General features: G+C 42.1%; 1 protein-coding gene across 5 annotated transcripts in view; it reads right to left on the bottom strand.

The window, feature by feature from the left end:
• Nucleotides 1–496: 496 nt before the first annotated feature.
• ILDR1 (immunoglobulin like domain containing receptor 1) overlaps nucleotides 497–27,506 on the bottom strand; it is a 39,122-nt gene continuing 12,112 nt past the window's right edge. Inside the window, exons 2-8 of one of the 5 annotated variants that reach the window (XM_019714051.2) lie at nucleotides 26,404–26,574; nucleotides 24,882–25,031; nucleotides 20,799–20,918; nucleotides 20,391–20,537; nucleotides 14,516–14,647; nucleotides 13,470–14,293; nucleotides 497–9,534 (exon numbers count right to left, since the gene is read on the bottom strand). In XM_019714051.2, the coding sequence (XP_019569610.2) occupies nucleotides 9,493–9,534; nucleotides 13,470–14,293; nucleotides 14,516–14,647; nucleotides 20,391–20,537; nucleotides 20,799–20,918; nucleotides 24,882–25,031; nucleotides 26,404–26,574 (1,586 nt within the window). In that variant the 3' untranslated portion in view covers nucleotides 497–9,492. Of the gene's footprint in view, nucleotides 9,535–9,558; nucleotides 14,294–14,515; nucleotides 14,648–20,390; nucleotides 20,538–20,798; nucleotides 20,919–24,881; nucleotides 25,032–26,403; nucleotides 26,575–27,506 lie in introns of those variants that run through there. The other 4 variants (XM_019714052.2, XM_019714054.2, XM_019714050.2 and 1 more) reach the window with 4 other exon arrangements.

Here is a 27,506-nt window from a genome sequence, read left to right as displayed (position 1 = left end):
TCCTCTTTCTTAAATTCACAGTGATACCATAAACTTTTGGTGCTGTTTTGGTGACTTCATGTCAATGAGCTCTTTAGTGTTAAAATATTATCTTTATGAATAGGTTTTATAAGTTTGTACTGCTAATTGTACCTTTGGGAACAATTTTTATTGCTGTTTTAGGCTTTCAGTAAAGATCAAAATTTAAAACATTAAACAAGACATACTTTAAAAAAAACACAGGCAAGCATAAAATCTTGTTTTAAACATTTAGTTTTTAAAAATTAATCAGAATTTTCCCCCCCAGGAGAAGTATAGTTTAAAATATTTGATGCCCTAAAACTGGAACTTTACCAGATTAGGGGCTGTTAAGAATGTAGAAAACAAAAATGTCCTTTACTTTTACACAAATATTTAAATATTTTATTAATGGGTAAAATGGTTGTCAAAGGTGATTTTGGTTTATTAACAATATAAAATTAATAAATAACTATGTTGTCAAAATTGCCAAGATAATATCAAATAAAACAAAATTAAATTCCTCATAGAGTAAAAAAAGAAAAAGAGAAAAGAAGAAGGACATCAACTTTAACTTAAAAAGAAACTGAACAAAATTAATAACAGGTCCTGAAAGTACTTTTTAAAAAATTTACACACTACATTGTAAATCACTTTTTTTCTGATAAGAAAATCTAGAGGGTTCAGTATGAGTATCTAAAGAAAGATTGTATTTCCTGACTAATTCAGGTTCAGATGAGGTCTCCAGTAATATAAAACTTGACTATGCTCTATCTTACCCACAATTTCTCTGCTGGAGTTTCCTGCTCTTCAAGGTAAAGACATTGAGGCTCTTGTGCTGTCAAACTGTCAAATGACTCATCTGAAATGTAAATCTTTATGTTTGTCAAAAATTGTGAAATATGTTTGAAATAGTGAAAGGCCAAGGCCTGGCTAGTTCGTGTCTTGATGTATCTGAACTTAAAATGAACTCTATGAAGCCTATCCTCCTTGAAACTCTATCTTACAAGAACTCTACCCTAAGAAAAGTGCAGCATTTTACTCTACAGAATTGTGAAAGACCAGAAAAGCTTTTGATTTTTAAGATGGCCATCAGAATTCTTTGTATCCCTTCTGTAGACGTTGGGAAATAATCTTGAATAAAACTTAAATCTTTTTCAGGTTTTCTAAAATAAGTATACTGTGAACTTTGTTTACTTTGACAACAAGACTAGGTCGGAAGGTGAGAAGCAGAGAGATTAGAGGAAATACGAGAGTTTCTAGCCTTCTCATTTTTATACCAAGAAGTCTATTTGAAACCTGGGTTTTTGTTTTTGTTTTAAAGCACAATAACTCCAACTGCTCAATATTTTCCTTTGTCTTTTTTCATAATCGGAGTGCGGGAGGGGGGGGCTCTTTTCAAAAACAAAATCTTTTGAAATGAAAGATTTGAAATGTAATAAAACCTTTAGTTTCACTTCACTTTCCTTTTCTTCTGTTAAAGTAGAAAAATAATTTAATTTATACTACAATTCATATGAACACATTTTAAAAGGATTTCTATCACTCATTGTATATGTATGCCGAGAAAACATTTGGAAATGATGTTCATCTAGTATACTTTTTTTTATTACAGTACAGTACATGCATCATAGAATTCACTCATTAAAAGTGTACAATATAATGATTTTCAAATTTTCAAAGTTGTGCGTCACCATAATCCAATTTTAGGACATTTCCATCACCTCAAACCTGTTACCCATTTGCAGTATTCCTGTTTCCACCCCAGTCCCAGGCAACCACTAATCTACTTTCTGTCTCTACACATTTTTCTGGACATTTCATACAAATGGGATTATACGATATGTGGTCTTCTGTATCTGTCTTCTTTCACTTAGCATAATGTTTTTGAAGTTCACCCATGTTGTAGCATGTAGCAGTTATTTGTTCCTTTTTATTACTGAACAGAATTTCAGTGTATGGATATACCACATTCATCCATTCACCAGTTGATGGAAATTTGGATTTTTTCCTACTTTTTTCAGGTATTAAGTATAAGCCTCCTACGAACATTCTTGTACAATTCTGTGGATATATAATTCCTCTTGGGTAGATACAAGAGAGTGAAATTGCTGGGTCATATAGTAAATTTATGTTTAATTATTTTTTTAATTGACAAGAGGCTTTTCAAAGTGGCTTCATCATTTTACATTTTCATCAGCTATTGTGAGGATTCCCATTTCTCCACATCTATGCCACAACTTATTATTCTATCTTTTATTATAATTTATAGTGGGTGTAAAGTGATATCTTATTGTGATTTTAATTAGTATTTTCCAAATGACTGATATATAAAGTAAAAGCAAAAATAAATTGGGACTACATAAAACTGAAAAGCTTCTGCACAGCAAAAGAAACCATCAAGAAAACAAAGAGGCAACCAACTGAACAGGAGAAGGTATTTGCAAACAACACCTCTGATAAGGGGCTAATATCCAAAATATATGAAGAACTCATACAACTCAATAACAAAACAATAAACAATCTAATTTAAAAATGAGCAGACGACGTGAACAGACACTTCTCCCAAGAAGACAAACAGCCAGCAGACATATGAAAAAATGTCCAACTTCACTAGCTATTAAGGAAATGCAAATCAAAACCACAATGAGATATAACCTCACACTTGTTAACATGGCTATTACCAACAAGACAAAGTAAATGTTGTAGAGGCTGTGGAGAAAATGGAACCCTTCTACATTGCTGGTGGGAATGTAAATTGGTACAGCCACTATGGATACAATGTGGAGGTTTCTCAAAAACTTGATAGAATTTCATGACCCAGAAATCCCTCTTCTAGGTGTCTACCCAGAAAATCTGAAAACATCCGTAAAGATATATACACTCTGATGTTCACTGCAGCATTATTTACGGTTGCCAAGACATGGACACAACTGAAGTGTCCCTTGATAGATGATTGGCTAAAGATGTGGTACATATATACAATGGAATATTATTCAGCCATAAGAAAAGATGAAATACTGCCATTTGCAACAACATGGATGGATGTTGAGATTATCATGCTAAGCAAAATAAGTTAGACAGAAAAAGTTAAGAACCATATGATTTCACATATATGTGGGATATAAAACTGAAAGCAACAAACAAAAACTCTTAGACACAGACAACAGTTTAGTGGTTACCAGATGGTAAGAGGGGAAAGGGGATGGTAGAAGAGGAAAAGGGGGTCAAATACATGGTGATGGAAGGAGAACTGACTCTGGGTGGTGAACACACAATGCAATATATAGTTGATGTATTATAGAATTGTACACTTGAAACCTATATAATTTTACTAACCAATGTTACCCCAATAAATTTAATAAAAATTAATTTAAAAAATGACAAAAATTTTAAAAAGCATCTTTTCATATGCTGATTAACCATCTTATGTTTTCTTTGGTGAGATCCCTATTTAAATTTTGCCTGTTTTTAAAAATTGAATTGTCTTCTAATTGAGTTGTAAGATTTCTTTACATATTCTGATTAGAAGTATTTTATCAGAAATATGATTGTGAATATATTCTCTAAGTGTGTGGCTTGTGTTTTCATTTCCTTAATGGTGTCTTCTGAAGTGCAAAAGTGTTCAATTTTGATGAAGTCCAAGTGTAAATTAGTTCAAGGATTATGATATTGGTGTCATATCTAAGAACTCTACCTAATCCAAGGACACAAAGATTTTCTTCTACCCTTTTCTGTAAATGTTTTAGTTTTAGCTGTGACATTTAGGTCTATTATCCATTTTAATTGTTTGTGAGTGGTATGAAGTGTTTAAATCCATCTTTTTGTATGTGGCTATCCATTGACCCAGCACCATTCGTTGAAAAGATTATCTTTCCCCCACGGAACTGCCTAAACAGCTTTGTCAAAAATCAGTTTACCATAAATATAGAGATGTATTTCTGGACTCTCGATTCTATTCCATTGATCAATAGGTCTATCCTTATGTCATTACCACACTGTCTTAATTACAGTAGCTTTATTGTAAATTTTTAAATTGAAGGTATAAGTCCTCCAATTTTATTTTTCAAGATTGTTTTGACTATTCTGAGAACCAGCTTTGCATACCTGGAATAGATCCCACTTATTCATAGTGTGTAATTATTTTTATGTATTTAAACATTGGTATTCTAAAAGGGTTTTTGCGTCTAAGTTCAGGAGGGATGTTTGTAGTTTTCTTTTTTTTGTAATGTCTTTGTCTGGCCTTGCACTAGCCTCCTGAATGAGTTGGGAAATGTTTCCTATTCTATTTTCCAGAAGAGATTGTGTAAAGTTAGTGTTAATCACCTAGAATTCTCTAGTGAGACTATCTGGGCCTTGAGATTTCATTTTGGAGAGCTTTTAAATAAAAATTCAATTTCCTTAATCATTAGAGGACTATTTAGATCAGGGGTGTTCAAACTTTTTTCAACGTTTTTCACCAAGGGCATATGCGATAAAATACACAAACAGCCGGGCCACTCACTCGAGGTGAAGTACGTATTGCCTCACCTGGTTTATTTAAGTAAACTAAATATATTTTTGGAATTTGCTGCGGGCCAATTAACAATGGATCATGGGCCGCAGTTTGGACACCCCTGATTTAGATTGTCTGTTTCAACTTAGTTAAATTTTGGCAGTTTGTGGTTCTTAAGGAATTGTTCCCCTTCTTCTAAATTGTCACATTTATGAGCATAAAGTTTTATGAAGTACTCCCTCCCTTATTTTGTTTTAATGGCTGCAGTATCTGGAATGGTATCTCCTGTTTCATTCCTGATATTGATGATTTGTGTTCTATTTTTGTCAGTCTTGCTAGGTTTATCAATTTTATTGATATTTTTAAAGAACTAGTTTCTTGTTTCCTTGGTGTTTTATAGTTTTTCTATTTCCAATTTTATTTTCTGCTCTTATTACATCAATCCTGCTTGCTTTGGATTATTTTACTCCTTTTTCTAATTTCTCAAGGTAAGAATTGAAATTATTGATAAGACACCTCTCCTCATTATTAAAGCATTTAGTGCTATAAATTTTTCTCAGTACTGCTTTTGCTGCATCCTACAAACTGGTATGTTGTGTTTTCATTTGTATTTAGATCTATGCACTTTTTTTATTTCCTTTGTGACTTCTTCTTTGACCCATAATTATTTATAAGTGTGTTGCTTAGTTTCCAAGTGTTTTGAGAGTTTCCTGTTGTCTTTGTTACAGATTGCCACTTTGATTCCATTATAGTCAGAGCTCACATTATGCATGATTTCAATTCTCTTACATTTGTCATGTTTGTCTTTTTCATTTTTTCTGTGTGGTAAATGTTCCACAGGCAATTGAGAAAAATGTATTTTGCTATTGTAGGATAACCTGTTTCATATATGTTAATTAGATCCTGTGGATTGTGTTGTTCAGCTTGTCTATATCCTTGTGATTTTTTGCCTAATAGTTCCATCAGCTGCTGGATAGGAGGGATATTGAAATTCCCAACTATAATCATAGATTCCTCTTTCTCATTTTAGCGTTATCAGTTTTTGCTTCATGTATTTGAGGCTCTGTGGTTTAATTTGTACAATTAGTATATTGTGTCTTCCTGGCAAATTGATCGTTTTTGATTCATGATATAGTATCCCTTTTGGACTCTGGTAATTTTCTTTGGAGTCCACTTTATAAAATATTAATGTTGCCATTACTGCTTTTTATTAAATTATTAATGTGTACATGGTATATCTTTCCCCACCCCTTTACTTTTAACCTACCTTTGTTTGAATTTGAAGAGAATTTCTTATATGCAGCATATAGTTGGGTTTGGAGCTTTTTATATTTTAATCCACTCTGCCAATTTCTATCTTTTGATTGGTGTATTTAGATCATTTACATTTAATTATTGATATGTTTGCACTTTAGGATGCTATTTTATTATGTTTTCTATTTGTTTCTTCTGGTTCTTGTTGCTCTGTTTTCTCTTTCTTGCCTTGCTGCAGGTTACTTGAAGGTTTTTAGGATTCCATCTTGATTTATTTATAGCACTTTTGAGTTTGTCTTTGTATAGTTTTCATAGTAATTGCTCTGGGTGCTACTTACAACTATGTACTGGTATCTACATTTACCACTTCAAATGAAGTATAGAAACCTCACTTCCAATTAGGTCCCTTTATATTCCCTACCTTTAAATATCATTGTTTAGAATATTCGATGTTATTATAATTTTATTTCAATAATCAAATATGATTTATATAACTTGTAAGGAAAATAATTGTTAATTGTTTGGACTCATATTTCTGCTCTGTTGTTCCTTCTTCTTCCTGATTCTCCAAGTTTCCTTCTTTTACCATTTCCTTTCTGTTTAAAGAACTTCCTTTAGCCAGTCTTTCAAAGGTAGTTCCTAGTCACAAAATCTTTTTGTTTGCATTCATTTGTGAATGTTTTTATTTTCCTTTCTTTCCTGAAAGTTAGTTTTGTCAGATATAGAATTACGGGTCAACAATTCTTTTCACTTAGCACTTAAAAACATTTTGTCATTTCCTTCTTCATGGTCGCACATGAGAAATCCATTCAAATTGGTGTTTCCCTACAGAGAATGCATTTTTTTCTCTTCGGCTACCTTCAGGATTTTTTGTCTTTACTTTTCAAAAGTTTAATTACAATGTGTCTTGGCATGGATTCTTCAGGTTTATCCTGCTTAGGACTCATTTCATTTTCGGGGATCTCTAGGTTAATGCCATTCATCAAATTTGGGAAGTTTTCAGCCATTATTTCTTCAAATTCTCATTCTTCCCCAATCTTTCTCTTCTACTTTCTGGGACTCCAATGATAAGAATATTGATATTTTATTACTGTCCCACAGGTCCTCGAGCCTCTGTTCATTTTTTTTCCAGTCTATTTTCTCTCTGTTGTTTAGATTGGGTAAAGTCTATTGTAATTGTACTGTTCTCAAGTTCACTAATTCTAGCCTCCATTATCTCCACATTAGCCCATACAGTGAGTTTTTAATTTCTATTGTATTTTTTCGTTCCATAATTTCTATTTGTTTCTTTTTTCATAACTTCAGTTTCTTTTCTGAGATTTTCTATTTTTTTCATTTAGGAGAATTTCTAATTGATTATTGTAGCATTTTTACAATGTCTACCTTAGAATTCTTATAACTCCAACATTTGATTTATCTCGGTTGGCAACAGTTGATTTCATTTTTCATTCAAGTTGTGATTTTCTTGGTTTGTATCCTGGACATTTTGTCTATCATGTTAGGACACTCTAAGTCTTACTTAAATATTTTATTTTAAAGGGAGTTACTTATGTTTAACATACGATTACTAGCCTACTTTTGTGGGCTATGATTCCAATGGAAGTTTGAATTTCAGAGCGTTTGTGGTGTTATTTTGGTCTGTTTGATATATCCAGTGCTGCTGGGGCTTGCATTGGTCTGTTGATGCTGCCTGAGTGGGTGGAATTTTCTCTGGCTGGGTTGCCAGATATCTCTTGGTGAAGGAGGGGTATACAGAAACCCTTCTATTGGTATCCCCCAGCTACTCAGGTTTCTTTGAGCCAGGGAGGAGAGTCTCAGTTCCATGGGGACAAAGTGGCTTCTGGGACCAGGCTGCTAGGTACAGGGCTATTAACTGTGACAGGCCTTTTCCTGATTCCACCAGTCAGCTGTAGTGTCTCGGCAGGGGAAGAAAAGTCTCCAGGCCTGAGGAACAAAGAGACTTCACCAGCTGGGCCACCTGCTTTCCCTGGGTTTCTCGTCCTGGTTCCTCCTACCCACCTTAGTATCTTTCCATGGAAAAGAGGATTCTCTGGCCCAGCAGAGAAGAATGGTTTCCCTATTTTTGGCAGGGCTGCTAGTTGGTCCCCCTTGCATGAGGTTGTCAGAGGGACTCCCTCTAGATCCAAGGGGAAGAATGAGCTACTGGGCTACCTTCTGTTGCTAGGCGGGAAGTCAGAAAATGCCAGGTCTGGATGGCCACCTTATGTTGACTGGGGGATGCAAGATGATCTACCTGCGTTGTTCCTCTGGTCCTGGGTTCCCAAACCAGCTTGCTTTCTTCTTAGTATCCTTTAGTTTTCCTTTTCCTGTGCCATTTCCAGGGTTCATAAAGTTGTGCTTAGCAGGAAGGAGCAGGGAAAAATATTTATGCCATCTTATCCAGACTAGAAGTCCCTCACCTACTGAATTACACATATTCATTATCCATTAAAATTTCAATTTTTTTTCTGTTTTGCTAATTTAGACTCAGTTACATTATGGGTATTAAAAAACCCCAAAGAAATCTTTGCCCAATACAGGCATTTAACCTATTTTTTTCCAACATGTAATTAATGAGACTGGGGGGAAAATGAGTATGTCAACAGGATCTAAATTGAGCTTGAGGCCATACACACAAAAATACTGTTGAGAAACACACACACACCCCTCCTTTCAGGCCATCTCCTTCCAATCTTCTCAAGGAGGGTCTCTACATCAAGCACAAATGGATTCATGAAGCCATCAGGGGAGCTGGGAAAAATGAGAGTAGTAGAGCTTAATATAGGAAAGGCACAGTTCCCTCCTACTGGGGCTCTGAGAGGCAAAACCTGCCTGGAAGCTTCTGCTTGAGAAGGCTGAGCAGTGCCAGGAGCAAGGCAGCTCCAGAACTACCCAGGTTGGCCTAGGTCTTCTGAGCTTTAGCCTGGTAGAAGGCTTAATCCAGTCAAGTGCACCAAAGTAGATATTTATTTGGGACAGAATCCTTAGGCCAGTACATGTTATTTCTTTCCTCTTTATATACTCTGTTGTTCCCTAGAAGCATTTAAAGTGATTTTAATGGATACATACTATATAAGAAAATATAAACTAGATATAGGGGAAAAAAAGAAGAAGAGCAAGAGGAAAACAAGGGACAGGAGTAAGGCTGATGTAACACTGCTTCTCTGTCATTTTCTACACTTGCAATAGCCTGTGAGAGGACACATTGCTGGAGTGTCTCCTGTGCCATCGCTGACTGGACCTTCAGTAGCACTCAGGATGGCACATGGGGGCAGCAAGGTGGACTCCTAACATGGAGGGACCCTCCAGACATGCTATAGAGGGAGACAAGTTCCCATGAAAGTTGCCCTGTAGTAAATACTCTATAGATTTCGTGCTCTTGAAACATGTTTGACTTTTTCTTTTTCTTAAAGATTCCTGAGTTCTCACTTTGAGAATGGTCGTGGTTCTGAGCAGTGTAGCCTAGTTGAAGACTCAGGCTACTAAGTTCTTGAGGGATCACATCCCATGTGGGTCCATTACAAGTCAGAGACTAAATATGCAGAGTGTGAACCAAGGCCAAAACTAAGTCATTAATTCCTCAAACTCTTGTTTTTAAAATTCTTCCATTTGATTCTCAGAATCTAAGGCCAAAACTGTTAGATACAGACTTGCGATGTCCTTCCCAAGTCACTTGGAAATCTAGGTGATGCTGATGACATGCAGGAGCTGAGGAGTAGACACAGAAGTAGCGCTGTGCCCGGTGACTAAATGACCACACTCCTTCCACTATGGGAGCTCTCTCTCTCCTGAGGAATAGAAGAACACAAAAAAAATCCAGTCAGCTGGGCTCTATTGTCTGTGCATACAATACACAAAGGTGTGCTTGATTCTGGTGCAAATCCTAGGTGAGTGGTAGCTACTGGGACAGCAGATGTGAATCTAAAAAATATTTCTAATTCTTAATGAAGCCAGTCTCTTCCCCAGGGTTAAGTTTCTTTTCATTCCTACCTCTCTGGAGCCTCCCTCAGACACCTTTAATTTCTGAAAATTTATTAGTCTTACTCTGCCTTTTACTGATTTTTATCATCTTCAAGCCTCCCTTAGACTGGGAAAAAAAAGATACCCTGTTCCATTCATCACTCTAGCTCTCTATCATTCATTCATGTATTCATATTGCTCCGAATAAGTTCTCCTTTTCCTATTTATACTCTCCCAAGCTATTCCTTCTCAGCCCTCATCTAAAAAGTTTAGCTTCACACTTCAGTATTTCTCTGAAGTTCTTTTTCGAAGACCCTAATTATCTCTCCCTGACCAAACTTAGTGGCTCTTCTTCAGACATTGTTCCACTTGATCTTTTGGCTTTTTCAACTTGCTCTATGAGGGCAAGGACTATGCTTTACATTTCTCATATTTCTCTAACTTTGTATTGTAGGGGATTATTTTATTTAAGTTTTGACCTACAGCTGTAGTCCATGAATGTTACCTTATTTGAAATGGCAAGATAAGGTATCTGTCCCAAAACATACTGATCAAAATGCATCGTAGAAGTATGTATATTCATGTTGCTACTTTTTTTAAAAAAATTGTGTTTCTATTTTATCAGGAAAGTGAGTTTTAGTGCACATGGTTTCTAATTAAAATGCTGTGAGATCAATGCTTTCTGACACAAAAGCAACAAAATGAAGCAAAAGGGACTTGTCCAGAGCTTTCTGAAGTAAAACCTAGACATTATCAAGGAATAGATATTTTACTGAAAGTAGAAGATGAAGTATCCTGACCTAAAAAATTTTTTTTATTAAGTCAAAGAGTTAAGAAAAAAAAAATCTTGGATTCTCTACAGAGAGTTTAAGTTTAGCTTGGAGAGGAAAGACTGCAGTAGTTTTCTATTACTAGAACAGGTGTGTACAGGCCAAGTTCAGAACAAACCAGAAATTCCGTGCGGAGCCCTTTCTGATAGGGCATGATTAGAAAGAAAGATAATTGATTTGAAGGAGGCCAGGAACACATGGGCCACTCAGTCTAAAACCACTGAGGTTTAAAGCTTGCTGTTACTGCTTCTTATATTTCTGAGGTTGCAGCCTTTAATAGAATGAAATGACCAGCAGACCTGAAATGAGATCTCGGCTGGAGTCCTGGTTCTGAAGTCAAATGGGAGATTCCTCAACATAACTCCCATTTTCTCAGGGCCACTGTTGAGAGAGTAGTTCTTACCTATTTTGCATTTCCACAAGATCATTTACCTGGAAGCCCTTGTCTGTTGGTATTTACTTAAACATTCTTTTTGAGGGAGGAGGTTCTGTGTGAGCCAAAAGCTTTTTTTTGATTAAGTCATATTGCTTTGAATACTTAATAAAGTATTTTTAATAAGTGTTTTGTAAAAAACTATGGTAAAGCTATAACTGCTAAAAACCTGATTTAAGAAAATAGTAACACCTTTTGCCAACTCAAAGAGTAAATGGAAATTTCAAGTTACATACGATCAAAGATCACCATCTAGTGGCCCAATTATATTACAACTTCTGAAGTTACCTACAAGCTCCAAAGACTTCAGAGGACAGGGAAGCATCGAGCCCCCACCAAGGAGAGAAGCAAAGAATGAGGCTGGCCCTGGAGACTGGGGCCCCACTAACGGCATTCAAAATTCAAGTACCACACAAAACACTGTGCCCTTCAAACCACTTAATCTTCCAAATCAAGTTTTGGTCCTGGGCCTCTGGTCACTCAGAATATGAGTGGACAGTTGAATGTGATAACGTAAACTGATAGCTCTTTGGAAGATAAGCTCAAAGAGATCCAAAACAATGAAGGCTTTTAAAATGATCTTGAATGAAATCTTTGCTCACGCTAACAAGTTTACTATCAAAACTATGGTTTGCTTGTGATAGAAGTATTGGTGTATACATCTTGATGGTACAGGAAGCTGATACTTTCAGAAAATGAAGAATAAAGTCACAGAAAACATCATTGCCGCACATGATTCTCTTCTCTCTTTCTAAAAGGCAATCACTCATACTGAAAAGGGCACAGGTTTGAAAATCACGAGGTTGTGTTCAAATTCTGCCTTCACTCCCTTTGGGCACGTTGCTTACTCTCACTGAGCCTCACAGAGCTCTTACAAGGATTAGATGAAATAAGACTTAGAAAAGGCTTATCCCAGTGCCTTGGTGTTCCTCTTACCCCTCTCTCACAAGAAACTACATAATTTAACTAAAGGAAAATAAAGAAGAAACTTAGAAGAAAATACGGTTTGGATTTGGGGGCCAAAAACTGGCTTTTAGATTATGTTTTTTTGTTAAAATAAAGAGACAGTTTATTCACTACATAATTCAAGTAACAGCAGTTGGCCCACCTCTAATTGATTCTGTTTGTTTTTTCTTTCAGGATATAATTTTCTTAGCGGTTAACAGGGAAGAAAGAGTTATATCCCCTGTAAAACGAACAGTACAAACCTCACAGAATGTTGTAAGGATTAAATGAGGTGTAGCATAAATATCCAGAGCTCAATAACACTTAGTTAGGATACTACTAATTTTCATTACTACTAGTCTTTGCCTCTCTCCTGGGACATCTGTGAGAATACAATGTAATTGCCATTGATTATTTCAGAAATGCCTGCAGGCCTTTGCTACCTTCTTCACTGCGCCCTCTCACAAAGGTTCTTCCCTAGAAGACCAGCGCTGAGGCTCTCATGAGGTGCTCGTGGCTTTGCACACACCATGCATGTGATTGCTTTTTAAACACATTACAGCAGAACCCGCATTTCCAAATGGGAGTTGTAGCTTTCGAAGTGTGTGAGAGACTAAAAGTCTTGTTTCTATAATATCCCTCTACTTTGGGAACATCTCTCAGAGCTGACCACATATCCCTTTATCGCAACAGAATTGAAATAGAAAGGATATAGGTCAAAGAGAGAAATAGATTTTTGTGGATAGCTTTTAAGTTGGCTCTGGAAGAAGTTCATAAGTATTTTTTGAGCAACGATGTCATAACTTTGCAAAGGGACATTAAAAGAATGCCATCATTTGGATATATTAATTATAAAATGTTTTTTTTAAGTCACATCATTTTTTAAAATGGCCTATATTCAAAGGCCCAAAAGGCCTGCATCCCTCTTTGCATCCCTTTTAGGCCGGTAAGCTGACCTGCACCCATTGGCACCTTGCTTGTTCACAGAATCCTAAAGTTTTGACTCATGGTGGTCTATTTTTTTTTTTTTTTATCAGTTCAATGATCCTTCCCAGGGGGTGCCTCAGAGGACGTCATCCTTGAAAGTAACAGGGCTTTGCACACTGATTTGTAGCACCCAGAAGTGGCACATACATCTGGCCATGTCTTCTAATTTGGGGTATGGAAATATGGTTGCTAAGTAAAGCAAGGCAGCAATCAGAGGAAGTAAAGCCCTAGCCGTCAAGACCCGCGTTCCAGTCCTAGCTCCACTACTCACACATGGTGCTTAATTATTCTGAGTCTCACTTCTTCATCTGTAAAATGGGGGACCCGAGGACGAGAAGGCCCTCTGTAAGCATCCAGCACCTCACTGCCCTCTGCACTCACTAGGTCCCTTCTAGCTCTACAAGAGGCGTCTCACCAAGCCCACGGGGCACAGGGGGCAACTGTGCAAACAAGGGAAGAGGTACCCTCAGCGGTGGCAGGTGAGGTGGCCTCTGTCAGCTGTGACCAAGCCTGGCGGAAGGGTCCTTTCTGCCCATGCCCTACCCTCAGCAGGATGCCCCAGGCTCACCGAGCGCCTCTCCACACTCCCTTTTTTCCTGCCATTCTTGCCTGGGATGACATCCAGTGAGCGGTAGCTGGGTGGCTTCTCCTCAGGCCAGTTTGGGGAGTGGGAGCGCCGGCGGCGGTGGCGAGTCCCCCAGCTCCGGGGTTGCCTCTCCTTCTCCTCCTCGGAGCTCCAAGAACTGAGACCTGAGGGGAGGGGCGGGGAGTAACTTCGGTGCCTGCGCCTCTGGTGCCTCTGGGCACTCTCTCGGGGACTGGGCCTGTGGGGTCTGTCTGGGTAGTGGTTCCGGAAAGGGGGGCGGTTGGGCCGCCAGCGCTCCTCGCTGGATGAAAGGCCATCGCTGAGGCTGTCCCTGTCTGACCAGGGCATGGGTGACCTGTTCAGCCTGGAGTTGTGGTGCCTTCCATTCCGCAGCTGGTCCAGCTCCCTTTGCTCCAATGCCCAGCGCTTAAGCTCCCGGTCCTGGATCTCCTGGTGGAAATCAGAATGGTGGTGCTGCCTTCTTTCCTCCCTCAGATCCCAGGGTCCAGGGGGAGTTGGGTTGAGCCATTGCTGGCGGGAGGAGTTGCTGGCCCTCCTCGAAGATGGCAGGTCTCTGATCAGCGGGGGCAGGTGGATAATTCTGCGTTCCACCACCTCAGAGCCGAGAGAGGACAGCATGCTGCAGGGTTGGCCAGACATGGCTTTGAGGTCAGGAGGCAGAGGCTGGGCAGGGTTGAAGTTCCGTAGCTCTTTCTCCAAATACTCTAGGACCCCGTTGCTGATGGGAGGGTGAGCAGTGGTCTGCGTCATTGGCATCTGTGGGAGGCTGGATCGCAGGGACAAATCTGAATGGAAACAAGGGTAAGAACATGCAGAACTGCTGGCCCAAAACATGCTCCTCAGAATCGAGGCACCAAAATGCCACACTATTTAGCTTGCATCCATCCCCTCCCACCATCAATCATAAAGATACCCACTACACTGGTCCTGAAGGCCCCAAGGCAGCCCATGCTCCTACCCTGGCCCTCTGCCCTCTCCCACCCTAAATCTCTGGTGGCAAGGATTACCTTGCTGCAGCAGTTGGTTCATTGGATAAGATGAAAACTGGGAGCTCCTGTCCGCCCCCCAGTACAGGGGTTTTTCCATCGTCTGAGGGCCTAGGGCCCGAGCCTGCTTCATGTAGCGGTGGCGGGCCAGGGCTGCAGGGGGGAAAAGGAGAAATGCAGACCCTCAGCCAGGGCAAGGCCCACAACTCCCACTTCACTTGTCCTCACCCAGGGGCCTGGCCAAGAGGCCAGTTCCTCTCCTCAAAGTTCATTATGACCTTTCTTGCCTTGCATGGGAGTAAGAATTAAGGGAGTAGTGAATCAATGGTTCCTCTGGGAAAGGACTGGGAATAAATTCCGTAGGCAAGACTGCAACTCCTGCACCCCAGGAAAGGATACTCTTAAAATGTGACTTCCTAATCTCAAAAACATTTCATCACCCTGCCCATTCCCAAGGTCACCTAAAACAAATCAGTAGATACGTGGGTAATTAGCCAGCAATGAAATCTCAGGCCACAAACCAACATGGCCTTTAGCCACAGACCAAATATAGAAGGAACAGATGAAAAGAGCATAGAGGAGGCTGTGAGTCAGGGGCTGCCAGGTAAGCTCAGGGCTGCCTGCTCAGAATGGAAAAAGAAAAAGAGAAGGACGTCGACGTTGAGGTCAATGGGCAGAATTACTGGCAATGAACGTTTCTAGCTGGTACACCAGCAAGTGGGAGAACACCAGGGGGAGGAAAACAAGAGAATACGAAGAGCTGAAGTGGATCCAATGGACCCGTTGCACTCTTCCCTTCACCACATTAAATGTTGGGGTTTTCCCTAAGAAGGGGGAATCTCTCAGGAGTAAGGTGGAGGCAGAGAAGGGAGATGGGAAATACCATTTCCTTTCAGGGCAAAGAAAATAATATTTAAAAGGCAACACCACGGATTCAAGGACACGTCACTCCAGTCCCCTAGGTGCGACTGGTCTGAAGCTCATAACCCAGAGTAAATGCAAGTTAAAGGCAAAAGCATTTAGTTGTTTTTGTTCATAAATTTCTATTTTGAGGTCATTATGATTGAGTACCCCGGGTCTCCCAAAGTCCCTGTCTACTCGTGCACGGAAGAAATGTACCTGTGTGTTTAAGTGCAGGAAGTGCCTGCCTCAGGCCCCTAGCCTGGGTTCCCCAAGCCCTGTGGCCACCCCTAATGTAGCAGGCTCCACCTGAGGCTCCCTTCTGCCACCAGTAGGGGGATAGAAGGCAGGCATTCTGGCCCTAGCTGTACAAGGTGGAGCATTTGGTGAGGCTAGCAGTGAACGAGCCATCTGGACAGCTACCCAATGGCTGCAATGTGAAACAAACTTCCAGCACAACAGGAAGTGGTTACAGCAGAGCCTCCCCCTAGAAATGTCGGCGAGATCCAGCCCTAATGGTGAGTCACAGCCCAGCCTGGAGGAAATCAGATGCAAACTTACAGCAGCTCCCCCAGCTGCCACACCTTCATGCCAAAAACAGTACTCCAGACCCTCCAAAAATAAGTCCACTGCTCAGCACTTTCCTCTTCCTCTTGTTAACAGATGCCTTCCCCAGCTCCCTATACACGCCACCATTAGCAAACATAATGCCCTCCTTAGTATGTGCCAGTCACTTTACACAAGCTTGCTAGTCCTCAGAGAAATCTCTCAATGTGGGAATCAGATGAGGACGTTGGACTCCGAGAGGTGGCCTTCCCAGACCAAGGTTCCACAGCAGGTGACTGGCAGAGGCAGGGTGTGACCCTGTGTCTGTCTGACACCCAAGCCTGTGCTCTTTCTGTTCAACCACCAAGTCCTCAGATGCCTTTATTTCTGTGAAGCAAAAAAAAAAAGTCCTTACCTCGAGGTACCTCCTCACTTTATTTCTCTTCAACTCAGCTCAACACCTTTCAAAACCCACTCCCACTCTGGACCAGTCTCTGCTTCCAAGGCCCAGGATTCCTTGGCCCATTTGATTCCACTGGGAACAACTCTACCCATCCCCCACCCAACTAATTGAATCCTGGCTTCTTCCAGATGGTACCATTCCTTCGTTTGGCCACTTCCTTCTCCTACTCCCTCAATTTAATAGGAGGGAAAGGGTGAGTTGGGCTTACTCTTTGCTCCCCATATGACTTTGTAAATTAATGGGAACCCCTGCACAGATAACTCCCAACAGACCCTTTCAAATCCTCCATGAGTTTCCTGTCAATTTTTCACATACTGCAGAGATTCAGTCACCTGCTCCCTTCTTAGCTGACACAACCTTTTCCCCAGGGTCTCTCCCCTCCTGGAACTGATGAAATGTGAGTGGAAAACACAGCCTCTGAGCTTCTCCCTTGCCTTCCTGTCCCTGGAAATATCCCCACGGGGACGTCTAGACTATCAGGGTTTTCTGCTGTTCACCCAATGGGGAATCAAACAGATAATAAAACAAGAAACACAGGGAAAGTAACAAAGCTTCAAAAGACTCCTAATAAGTTATTTCTGAACCTCAAATGAGTAAAGCCTGCCTTGGTCACTGTTAATGAGCTGGTTAAAAATACAAACTCCTGGGCCCCACTCCCCAGAGACTTTCCTTCAGTCTAATGCAAGGCAAGAAAATCCTTGTTTTCAACAAGGTCCCTGACTCTACTGGGGAGTCAAACTGGAGCTGACTATTAAGGATTCTCAACAACCTTTGGGATAATATGGTCCTCAGGGATAGGTTTCGTTAAAAAGGAGCTTTAAGGGTCCCTTAAAAAGATGGACTTCAACTTGAATACCAGCATGTACTTGCTGTGTGATTTTGAGTGAGTTTCCAGATGGTGTGGGCCGAATCTCCTCATGTGTGAGCTGGGGATAATAACAACTATTTTGCAAGGTTGTTGAGATTAAATGAAGTAATACACATGAAATGCCTAATATATGATAGTCGGTAGATAGTGGTTCATTGTTATAACAAATTGTTGTAAGTCGCTTCTTTTGCCTTAGAGCCCACAGGAGACCAAAGCACACATTTGGAGACTAAACCACCAAAGGTATATTTACCTTCATTTCTAAGGAAAACCTGGGGCATATTTTTTAAGATGCCCCCTTTGTGACACAAATGACACTTAATACCTCTCTTCCTCCAGAGACCTGTGCCTCTTGTGCCCTGCAGCCAGCATCGTCTCTGAGCAAGACCCCTGGTGCCCCTGGAGATTTCCATTTGCACTTGCCTGTAACTGCTCACCACTCCTTACCACCTGCCTCCACTCTTAAAGAACTCATTCTTTGCCTCTTTTGACCCATGGTCACGGAGTGCTTTTACTTTTTCCCAAACTACCAGTCCCCTATGACTTAACTGGCCAGTCATTTCAGCAACATTCTCAGGAGCTTTCTAGAATCCCACACCCTTTGAACTCTTACCATCTCAGCTTCAGGGAACCACCAGCCAATGCTTCAGGGCCCCACATTGTCAGAGCTGACTATACTGTCGGGTAACTGACCTCAGATAGCCCTCCTCCCAGCCTGACTTTCCCTGACTGATCTCACAACCCTGCTTCCCTCCTCTAGAGCAGCAGTTCAAACATTCCCCACTTCTCATGTCTTCCCCTCATGAATTTTCAGCCGATGATGATGTCATCTTTGTTGAGGAAGAACCAGCTCTGGGCATGGAATCAAGAGACGTAGGTCGAGGCCAGGCCCTGCCACAAACAAGCTACGTGTACTTTTGGAGAGTCTCACTAGGCCTCACATTCCTCATGTGGGAGGAGGGTGAGGACGGTGGCCTCGATCAGAGATTCTCAATGTAGCCTGCGGCTTACTACAGGGTATGCCTTGAGGTTCTGCGGGGAGGAGGGCCAGTAACCGATCTAGGGATGAAAGCTGTTTCTCCAGTTCTCAGAATAAATAAGGTTTAGTTTCAACCACTTTCATGTTTAAGTTCTACAGTGGGTTGTTTACTAGTACTAAGTGAATTATCAAGAACTACTAAAATTTGGTGTCACTTTCATTTTTCTCCTGGTCCTCTATTAAATCTTACTAGTAAGTGGGAGCAGGTTAGGGAGGTGGGCTGTGGTCAGAAAAGTTCAAGAACCACTGACATCATTCTTGAAGCTCCCTTCTGCATCTAGAATTTTGATTTGCTGAAAACAAGACAGGCTGATGTGAGCTCCCTCAGCTTCCTCCTTGATCCTTGAATCATCTTCCACATTATGATTTCCTCTCTCTTCAGAGGTCAGGCTGTCTTTCCTTTCCTTTCTAAAGGTAGTCTTTTCACTGTAAGCCTGGTGTCACTCCCACTGGCTTTGTCTCTCCTCAGTGATTAACTCACTTCATAATGCTTCACTTTCCTCATTTCCCATTGGCTTTAGTCCTTTGCCAACGAATATACTTAAGGTTATCGTAGTCTAGGAAAACAAATAGTCACAAAGTATCCCACTGACCTAGGGAGTCTCAGAAGGCACCTTGGGAGGGTTTTTCTCACCTCTTCCTGCATATTACTACTCCAGTGCTTGTGACTTCTCCACGGCGTTTCTCCCAGAGGCCCCTTAAAGGTAGGGAGCTCTATAGCCCAGTATTGAGTTCTCTGCTAGTTTTCCTCTTTAAGGAGTTCATTGGTATTTCAGCTGATCCCATTCTGTGGGAAATTCAGGCTCTCATAAGTCAGATGAACATGGATTCAACACTGTAGTCCCACTGCTACTGACTAGCTGTGTGACTTCTCTGACCTTCAGTCTCATCTGTTAAATAGTTACGATACCTAACTTCTAGGGTTGTGAAGATTCAGTAGGGAAATATATGCAAAGGGCCTACACACAGCAGACATCCAACAAAAGTTAGTTCTCCTTTGCTGTAAGACAGAAACCTCGGAACAGGCCTCAAACCAGACTCAGACCTTCTGGACATCCCAGACTAGATCTTGTTTCTATCTTATGAGGCAATTCCTTATTTTTCCTGTAAAAATTTTCTTTTCAAATGGATCAAAATGATAAGAGTGGTTTATCTCTGGGTGCTAAGATTAGTCTTTACATTTTCCAGAATTTCTCAAATGTTCTACAATGTAATACCGTATTCGTATCTGGAAAAGGAAACGTTATTTTAAACACACAAAAACTCCTTCCATTGAAAGAAGTTTATTCCACTCCATCTATTTACTACGAAAAGATCTTCGTAGAATAATGTATTATTCTTTGACCTTCACCATGCATTCTACAGCCAAATTATTTAGGGCATGCCATAATTCTGTTGTAAAAGGTCAAATTTCAGCCTAAAGAAAAGATGACATGCAGAGCAAGATCTTCTGCTCCCTCTTCCCTTCCTCTAACGGAGATTCTCCAAGTGTGACCCCCCCCCCCCCAATAGCAGCATCTCACATCACTGGGAACTTTTGAGAAATACCAATTCTCGGCCCACCCAAGACCAATGAAATCAGAGTCTCTGGAGGTGGGGCCAGCAATAAAGCTTTCACAAGCCCTTTAGGGGACTCTTAAGAGTGAGAACCACTGCTCTAACACCTCTCTCCTCTGATCTGCTTTTTTCAAGTCATCTCTAAGGAGTGGCCTCCGCTGCTACAGTTAAGCCGTTGTCTCCAGCCATCTCATGTTCAAGCAAGGCTGGTGCTAGGAGCCAACACTGGAGCACAGCTTCGTATCAGGGCCACTGAGGAACTGCCAGCCGTGCACAGAGCCACCTGAAGGCAGCCTTAGTCAGGCTGGAATGAGGACTGGCTAAAGTCCTCCCACTTGCCTATATAGCTTGCCCAAGCATCACCGTCTGTGCTGAAGCCAAAGATGTCCAATCCTGTGATGGGAGAAGGTAATGGAGGAGAATCTGGAAGAACCCAAGGTTTTGACCTGGACATTGGAAGCTGACCCGTTTGGGGCACCAGGCTCCAGCACCACCCCATCCCACTGTGTATGCATCTCCTCACCTTCCTCGGGGCAGCAGCAGCGGTCAGGACAGCAGGGGCAGCGGACGTAGCAGCAGCAATACTGAGGACAGCACTGGCACCAGCACACGCCAATCAGCAGGATCAGGAGCAGGGCTCCCAGAATGATGAAGATCACCGTCAGCCAGTCTGCGGGGGAGAAGCCGAGCAGGGGCTGAAATAAATGTGCAGGGACATGCTTCCAGGTATAACATTCTAGAGGTTGAAACACTGCTCTTGACCTACGGGTTAAGGTTGAGCAATAATACTGGCAAAAAAAAACAAAAAACAAGTTTAGCTTTGGTAAGGGAACTTCAGAGGTTGGCTTGCTTGTTTCTGTTTTTGCTTTTTTTCTGTATGAAAAAAGTGTCATGGTGGAGTGGACAAATAGAAAGCTCAAGGCGCACTTACGCAGGACAATGAGCTTCACCTCCTTATCCGGGTCTCCTGATGTGTCCCCTGGAGCCTCAATGGCGCAGTAATACACTCCATGGTCCCACCACATCACTTCATTAATCACGAGATCTGCACCTGTAAGAAAGGCGGGAGAAAGTGCCACTGATTAAAGGCTCTGGTTTCACTTCCACCTTCTGAGAGAGCCGCTCATAATTCAGAGAAAGGCTTAATCCCTTCTTTTGAGAACCTCCTCTTTCTCCAGACAGCACAATGGGGGTAGAACTGATCATTCACTGAGCCCTTTTAGGATCTTTAAAGGATTTTGGATATATCACCTCATTTAATTTCCACCACAATTCTCTCAGTGGATGAGGTAGAGACTACTAGTTATCTTCCAGTATCTAGTCTCCCTTTGATAGTCATAGAATTTTTGGTCATGTACGTGGCCATCCAGAATAAAGTCAGTATTTCCCATTCTCTCTTACAGATGGACATAGACACCTGACTCAGTTCTGGCAGATAGAATGTAAGCAAAAGGGTCACATGATGACTCTCAGGAACTTTTTTTAAATTTTTTTATTGGGGAACAGTGTGTACTTCCAGGCCTTTTTTCCAAGTCAAGTTGCTGTCCTTTCAATCTTAGTTGTGGAGGGTGCCGTTCAGCTTCAAGTTGTTGTCCTTTCAGTCTTAGTTGTGGAGGGCACAGGTCAGCTCCAGGTCCAGTTGCCGTTTTCTAGTTGCAGGGGGCGCAGCCCACCATCCCTTGCGGGAGTCAAACCGGCAACCTTGTGGTTGAGAGGACGCGCTCCAACCAACTGAGCCATCCAGGAGCTCAGCGGCCGCTCAGCTCAAGGTGCCGTGTTCAATTTTAGTTGCAGGGGTCACTGCCCACAATCCCTTGCGGGACTCGAGGAATTGAACTGGCAACCTTGTGGTTGAGAGCCCACTGGCCCATGTGGGAATCGAACCGGCAGCCTTCGGAGTTAGGAGCATGGAGCTCTAACCACCTGAGCCACCGGGCCGGTCCCTCAGGAACTTTTTAAAAATGGTTTAGTAATATCTTTGCCCTTTTGTTCTTCATCTCTTCTTCTACTTTTTTATCTGGAAAGAAAATGTGATGACTGCCATCTTGGACCATGAGGAAGAAGATGACATTCTTAGTGATTGGTAGTGATTGGAAGGAGCTTGGGTCCCGAGGACTAATGGAACAGAGCCACCACACTAGTTCTGGACTGTCTACCTTCAAATTTATTCCTCAGAAGAAATAAACTTCTTTATTGTTTAAGTCACTAATCTTTTGGGCTTTTGCTTACTTGCAATCAATCTTAATCCCGATACAGTGGGTACCATTATTAGCTGCATTTCAGTTAAAGAAACCAAGAAACTAAGCAGGCCTTTTCCAGGATGCTAAGAAACTGGCCTAACAACAGAGAGAGAATGCTTAGCAAAAGTAGGTTCCAACACATATCTTTCTGCCTCAACGCTAAGCTCCAAACTGGCTGGGAAAGGCTAAAGCCAGGATCCCTCACCAGCTGTCAACAGACAACTCTGGACCTTGAAGGGATTGGTTATGCGATGAACTTGAATGAGTAGGAAGGAAATGCCAATATTTAAAGAGTAAATGTTACTCAAGAAAATAATTTCAGTTCTTGTGAGGACCTAGGGCTGCACTACACCATCAAGATAGAGAAATGGTATGTTCAAGTTTAGTAAATGCAACAAATGCTGCCTGAAGACCTTTTGTGGGTACAGCACTAGATCAGACACTGTGGGAGATCTGAAAAGGAAATACTGGAGGTCTGAAGAGGAGCAGACCCGCCTCTGTCCTGAAGGAGCATGAAGTCCAGTCAGAGGCATCAGGGCAGCCTCCACGTCCCCGCTATTTTAGCCCCAGTAAGTGCCAGGGAACATATTCAAATTCTTAAAGACCTTAGCGTTATAGACTTCCTCCTGCTTGTTGACAATCAGATCTACAATTCTTTAAAAATTAAAAAAAAAAAATTAAAGTGTAGATGGTATACAATATGTATTAGTTTCAGCGGCAGAATATAGTGATTCAACATTGATATACCTTACAGAGTATCACCATAATAAGTCTAAGTACCCATCTGTATATCTGCAATTCTTTATTGTTTGTCAAGAAATATTTATTGAGGAAATGAAACAAAAATGTGAGTTCACACAACACTGGAGCTAACTTTAACTTCTGTTTCCTTCTCTTTCTACGTCAATCTCTACAATTTTTTCCTACTCATGATTTTCTAAGCCCACTACCTTTCCCAGAAACAGGCTTACCACAGACTTGGGAGCATGGTTTGGGAGAAATTCCCCCTCAAAGGTTAATGCTTATTATAAATCTGCCCCAATTTTTATTGGAGACATAAAGATTGTTTTAAGGATTCAGAGTAATATGGACATTTAAATATGTTAACATTTTAAGTGATCCAATAACTGATTTGACAGGGTCATCTCAAATGATGCAAAATGGGCATAAAAGTGTCAGAAAACCAGGGCTCCAGGAAGTCACAAATCTAGAGGGAGAAATAAAAACCAAGGGGAAATACCACTTTCCCATGGGAGTAAGAAAGAGGCAGCGTCTGACCCAAAGTGGTTAGGAGTAGAGCTGGCATATAGCACTGCTCAGAATTAGGAGAAAAGACAGAAAAGCCAAGACTATCACCCATGGGTACTTTCATCCTTCAAAAACTGTAATGGAGACTTGCTAATTAAAGACATGTTAAAGTTCGGGGTCAGATCAGAGCTTATTCTGTAGGCTTTGGAAAAAGTAGAGCCACCTTGAATCTCTGAGGATGCCCTTGGAGACTGGAAAAGAAAAACAGATGTTTCCTAAGTCCAGGAGTTTAATTAAGGGCTGCGTCGGGGAAATCAGAGGTTGAACGTAAAACGATGTGATTTAAGTATTACAGCCAAAGTATTAGACACAAAGTTGGAAGCAGCAGTTAAACTGGCTCCCTTTAAATGATCTACCTTTCAATGGTCATAGAATAGTCACTAATTTCTTCACATTGTTGTTATGCGTCCCCTGAGTGGCCTGCTAGGTAATATTCTCCACCCCGCACCCTTTTTTTCTTTTTAAACAGCAAATGTTTATTTAAGACAGCACACAAAGCTCATTGAAATAGGCTCTGAGTTCTGTGCCAATAACCCATCACACTAATCCTGGATTACAAGACAGGAATGTAGGGTGCTTGTCCATCCATCCAAAAGTATGCTGAGAGATCATAACTAAAGTTCACTACACACTTTATACATGTCATCAATTCTGACAATTCTCCAAGAGACAGGTACTATGGCAAGTTCCATTTTACAGAAATTGAGGCTAAAATATCAAAGGGACTTGCCCAAATTCACCCACTCTGTAAGTGCAGAACTGGGACCCACACCTGAGTCTGACTGCTGAGTGAGGGCTCTAACCACCACCCCCTGTACTGAGCACAAAGAAGAGATATGCTTTAGACAGAGCTCTCAGAAGTCACATTTGATATTCACTTCAGTGTGGGGAGACACAGACCATGATGCCCATCTTTCAGATGAGGCAACAGAGGCCAGAGAAAACAATCTGCCACTGGTCACCGAGCCAGCAGGTGGAAACAATGGCACACTCAGCCAGGTCTTTTCATTCTAAGCCCAGTGCTCTTTTCTGTTCCAATGAAGGGTGATGGTCTCAAGGTGGCCATTATTTGGAAGCCTCTATTTCCTTAGCTATGTACAACAGCCATGGCCAGAGGGAAACTCAGGAGCCTGGGGTTATAGCAGGCCCTAAGAGCAATTCAGGGAAGGGATCAAAGGAGCCTGATCCACACCTGAATTGTAGGGACGCAAAGGAAACCACCCACTCCCAGATCTTTAGCCAAAGCTGTAGGATATCCTCTCATCCAGAAACGAACTTCCAGCGAAGTGACTGCAGATGATGCAGCACATTCCACGGATCAGGCACTTTCCTCAAACAACTGCAGGCACCAAGCAGACCATCAGGCAGCAGAAAAAAAGGGAAATCCCCACACTGACTCAGCCCGCCACGCCTGAGGTCGGCACCTCTTGCCACCCTCAGTTCCCTGCTGCCTCCCCAATACTCACGGTTCTGGATGGTGATCTTGCGCTGCCGGTAATCTGCCCCCAGAACGGGCTCATTCTGCCCCCGCCTCTGGGCCACGATGCGAACCTCCCGCTGGCTGTCATTGCAGTCATTGGATGGGTCCTGGCCCAGGGACAAAGCTGCCTGGTATGCTGAGGAAAGAGGACACACCCAGTTCACACAGCAACGGGGGAAGTCCCACGAAGAAAGGTGCCCTTACTGTTTGTTCCCTGGAGCAGTGAAGCTTCTCACTTTCTTCTGAGCCTATGTGTCCCCTGGGAATCTGATTCTGTAGGCGTGGAGTGAGTAGATTCTGTATTTCTAACGAGCTCCCAGGTGACACCAATGAACCACACTACGAGCAGCAAGGCTCTAGACACCCCCCATACATCCCCCAACAGGCCATCATTTCCAAATCCTGGCTGCATCCCATCTCCCATCCCAAATTCCCTTGTCTCATTTTCAGTCACCCTAGATTCTGTTCCCATAGGGGTTCATCCACCTGCCCTTATAATAGGAAGTTTGAGAGCTGTTAAATCTGCTGGGGCAAATGCCTACCACCCTAGGTTCTCCTACCTTCCCACGAAACCCAGGCATTTGAAGAGTAACCCCCAGGTAACAATGCCTTGATTTACAGAGGCATCTTCTAGGAACAACATCAGGCTCTGTGGGTGGCTCAGTGAAGTTTGGGGGTTCATACTGTCAGACATTAGTCAGGACCAAAAGAGGTAAAGCTGATGCCTTCCCCTCCTTTTCCTCGTCTTAGGAATCTCACTTCCTTCCTACAAACAGAGTGTCTAATTCTATTTCCAAAATTTCCACAAGGTCAATTGTCTGGGTTGATGGTGGGGATTGGGGTTCCTTGGTTCCTTGAGAGAGGCAGAGGTGGGCTGTTCGGAAGAGCTTTGGTTCCAGACAGCAGAACTGACATGAATGAGGCACTCGTTACTGAGAGGTGGGACGTGGCTAAATGTAGGGGGCAGTTGTACAGATGTTGTAAGGGATGTCCAACAATTGTGTTTCCTGGGGGCAGTGACTGTCCATCACTGAGTGTTTAGTCCACCAGGAAGGCTGGCCATAGAAGGGAACATGGCAGTGGGTGGCAGGCAAGAAATGGCCATTCTTCGTGTATTCTGTGGGGTGTAGTCTTCTTGTGTACATTCTAAGGGGTGGGGGTGATGGGAGGCAGATCTGCGTCCTCATCTCACTGCGCTGGCGCGCAACCAGAAACGGACTTGGGGGGCAGGACTTACTCTGCCTGTTACTTAATGTCTGAGCCACCTTAAACCTTTCCAGAACAAGGTGGGACATAAGTTTTAAAATAAATACAACAGTACGTGGCCTTCAACAAGTTGCTTCCTCTTCACGGGCTCAGTTTATTTATCTACAAAATGAAAGGACTGAATTAAGTGATCTTTGTGTCTCCTTATTTAAAAGGATTTGGGATCCTAACTCATGCCTATACCCTAATGGCAATACTTCAAAAAGGGACCCGAGCGGAGCCAGTATGGGGAGGGCACTCACACGCAGAGTAGTAGTCAAAGATGGGGTCCTTGCAGAAGGACTTGAAGCGCCATGTCACTACCACGTCCTGAAGCTGGGCAGAGGTGGTGTAGTCACATTTGAGGATGACAGAGGCAAACAGGGTGACATAGCGCTCTGTGTGCTGGACCGTCACCAGCAAGGACAGGCACCCTGCAGCCAAGAGCAGGAAACAATGTTGAAGGCAGACCAGGTCTCTGAGAGGTGACCCACTTCTCCTCATGGGGTAATAAAAGCGATGCAAATGAGCAAACACACTGCCTGACTGGTTGGGAGCTCACAGGCAGAGCCTGAGTTCTTACGTGGCCTGTGCAGGGTGCGGTATGGAGACTGCACAGACAGTGGGGAAAGCAATGAAGAGAAAGACCCATGACTCTCAGGAAGATCACAGTCCATCAATAGTGATAATGCATGAAAGAACATAAAGAAAGTATGCTAACATAAGGCCATATCAGTACTAGAGGGACCTTGATAATATATACATTTTTTCACATCACTTTCTTTTTAAAATGTTTTCCCATTTCCCTAAGAATAAAGATCAACCTCCACAACCAGCTCCATGAGGCTGGTCCAGTCTGCGATCAGCCTTTCTCTGCTACTTCATTCCCCTTCATGCCTCACCTTGCACTCAGAGCTTCAGCCACTCTGAACTTGTTTCAGTCCTTTCCATGCTAGGAGCGCCGTCTTCACTGGGTCTTCCTACATGCAGATCTCTTGGCTGGAGCACTCTGCCCTATATCACTGGCCACCATTCCACGCCCTTCACTAAGCTAATTACTGTTTATTCTGTAGGTCTTCAGCTACCCCTTCAGCTCCTCAAGAAGCCTTCCCTGACTGAAAGTCTGGGAGAGGGGCCTCCCTCTGTTTTCCCCAAATGACCATCTTACCCTAAGGAAGCACTTTTCATACTTCTTGGTGAAGGCCTATTTACTGCAGGCTCTGAGAATGCCGATCGGGTTTGTCCCTAACGCACTGTTCAAACATAAGCACCTCATGAACACAAGCTGCTCATACTGTGTCTGTCACCTCCTTGGTTCTCAACAAGAGTTTGTTGAATAAATGATGGAATGAATGACCAAGAATAC

Source organism: Rhinolophus sinicus, linkage group LG01 (assembly GCF_036562045.2).
Source record: "Rhinolophus sinicus isolate RSC01 linkage group LG01, ASM3656204v1, whole genome shotgun sequence".
Classification (NCBI taxonomy): Eukaryota; Metazoa; Chordata; class Mammalia; order Chiroptera; family Rhinolophidae; genus Rhinolophus; species Rhinolophus sinicus.
The sequence above is the reverse complement of the archived record's forward strand: the minus strand, read 5'-3'. Positions and strand labels throughout refer to the sequence as shown.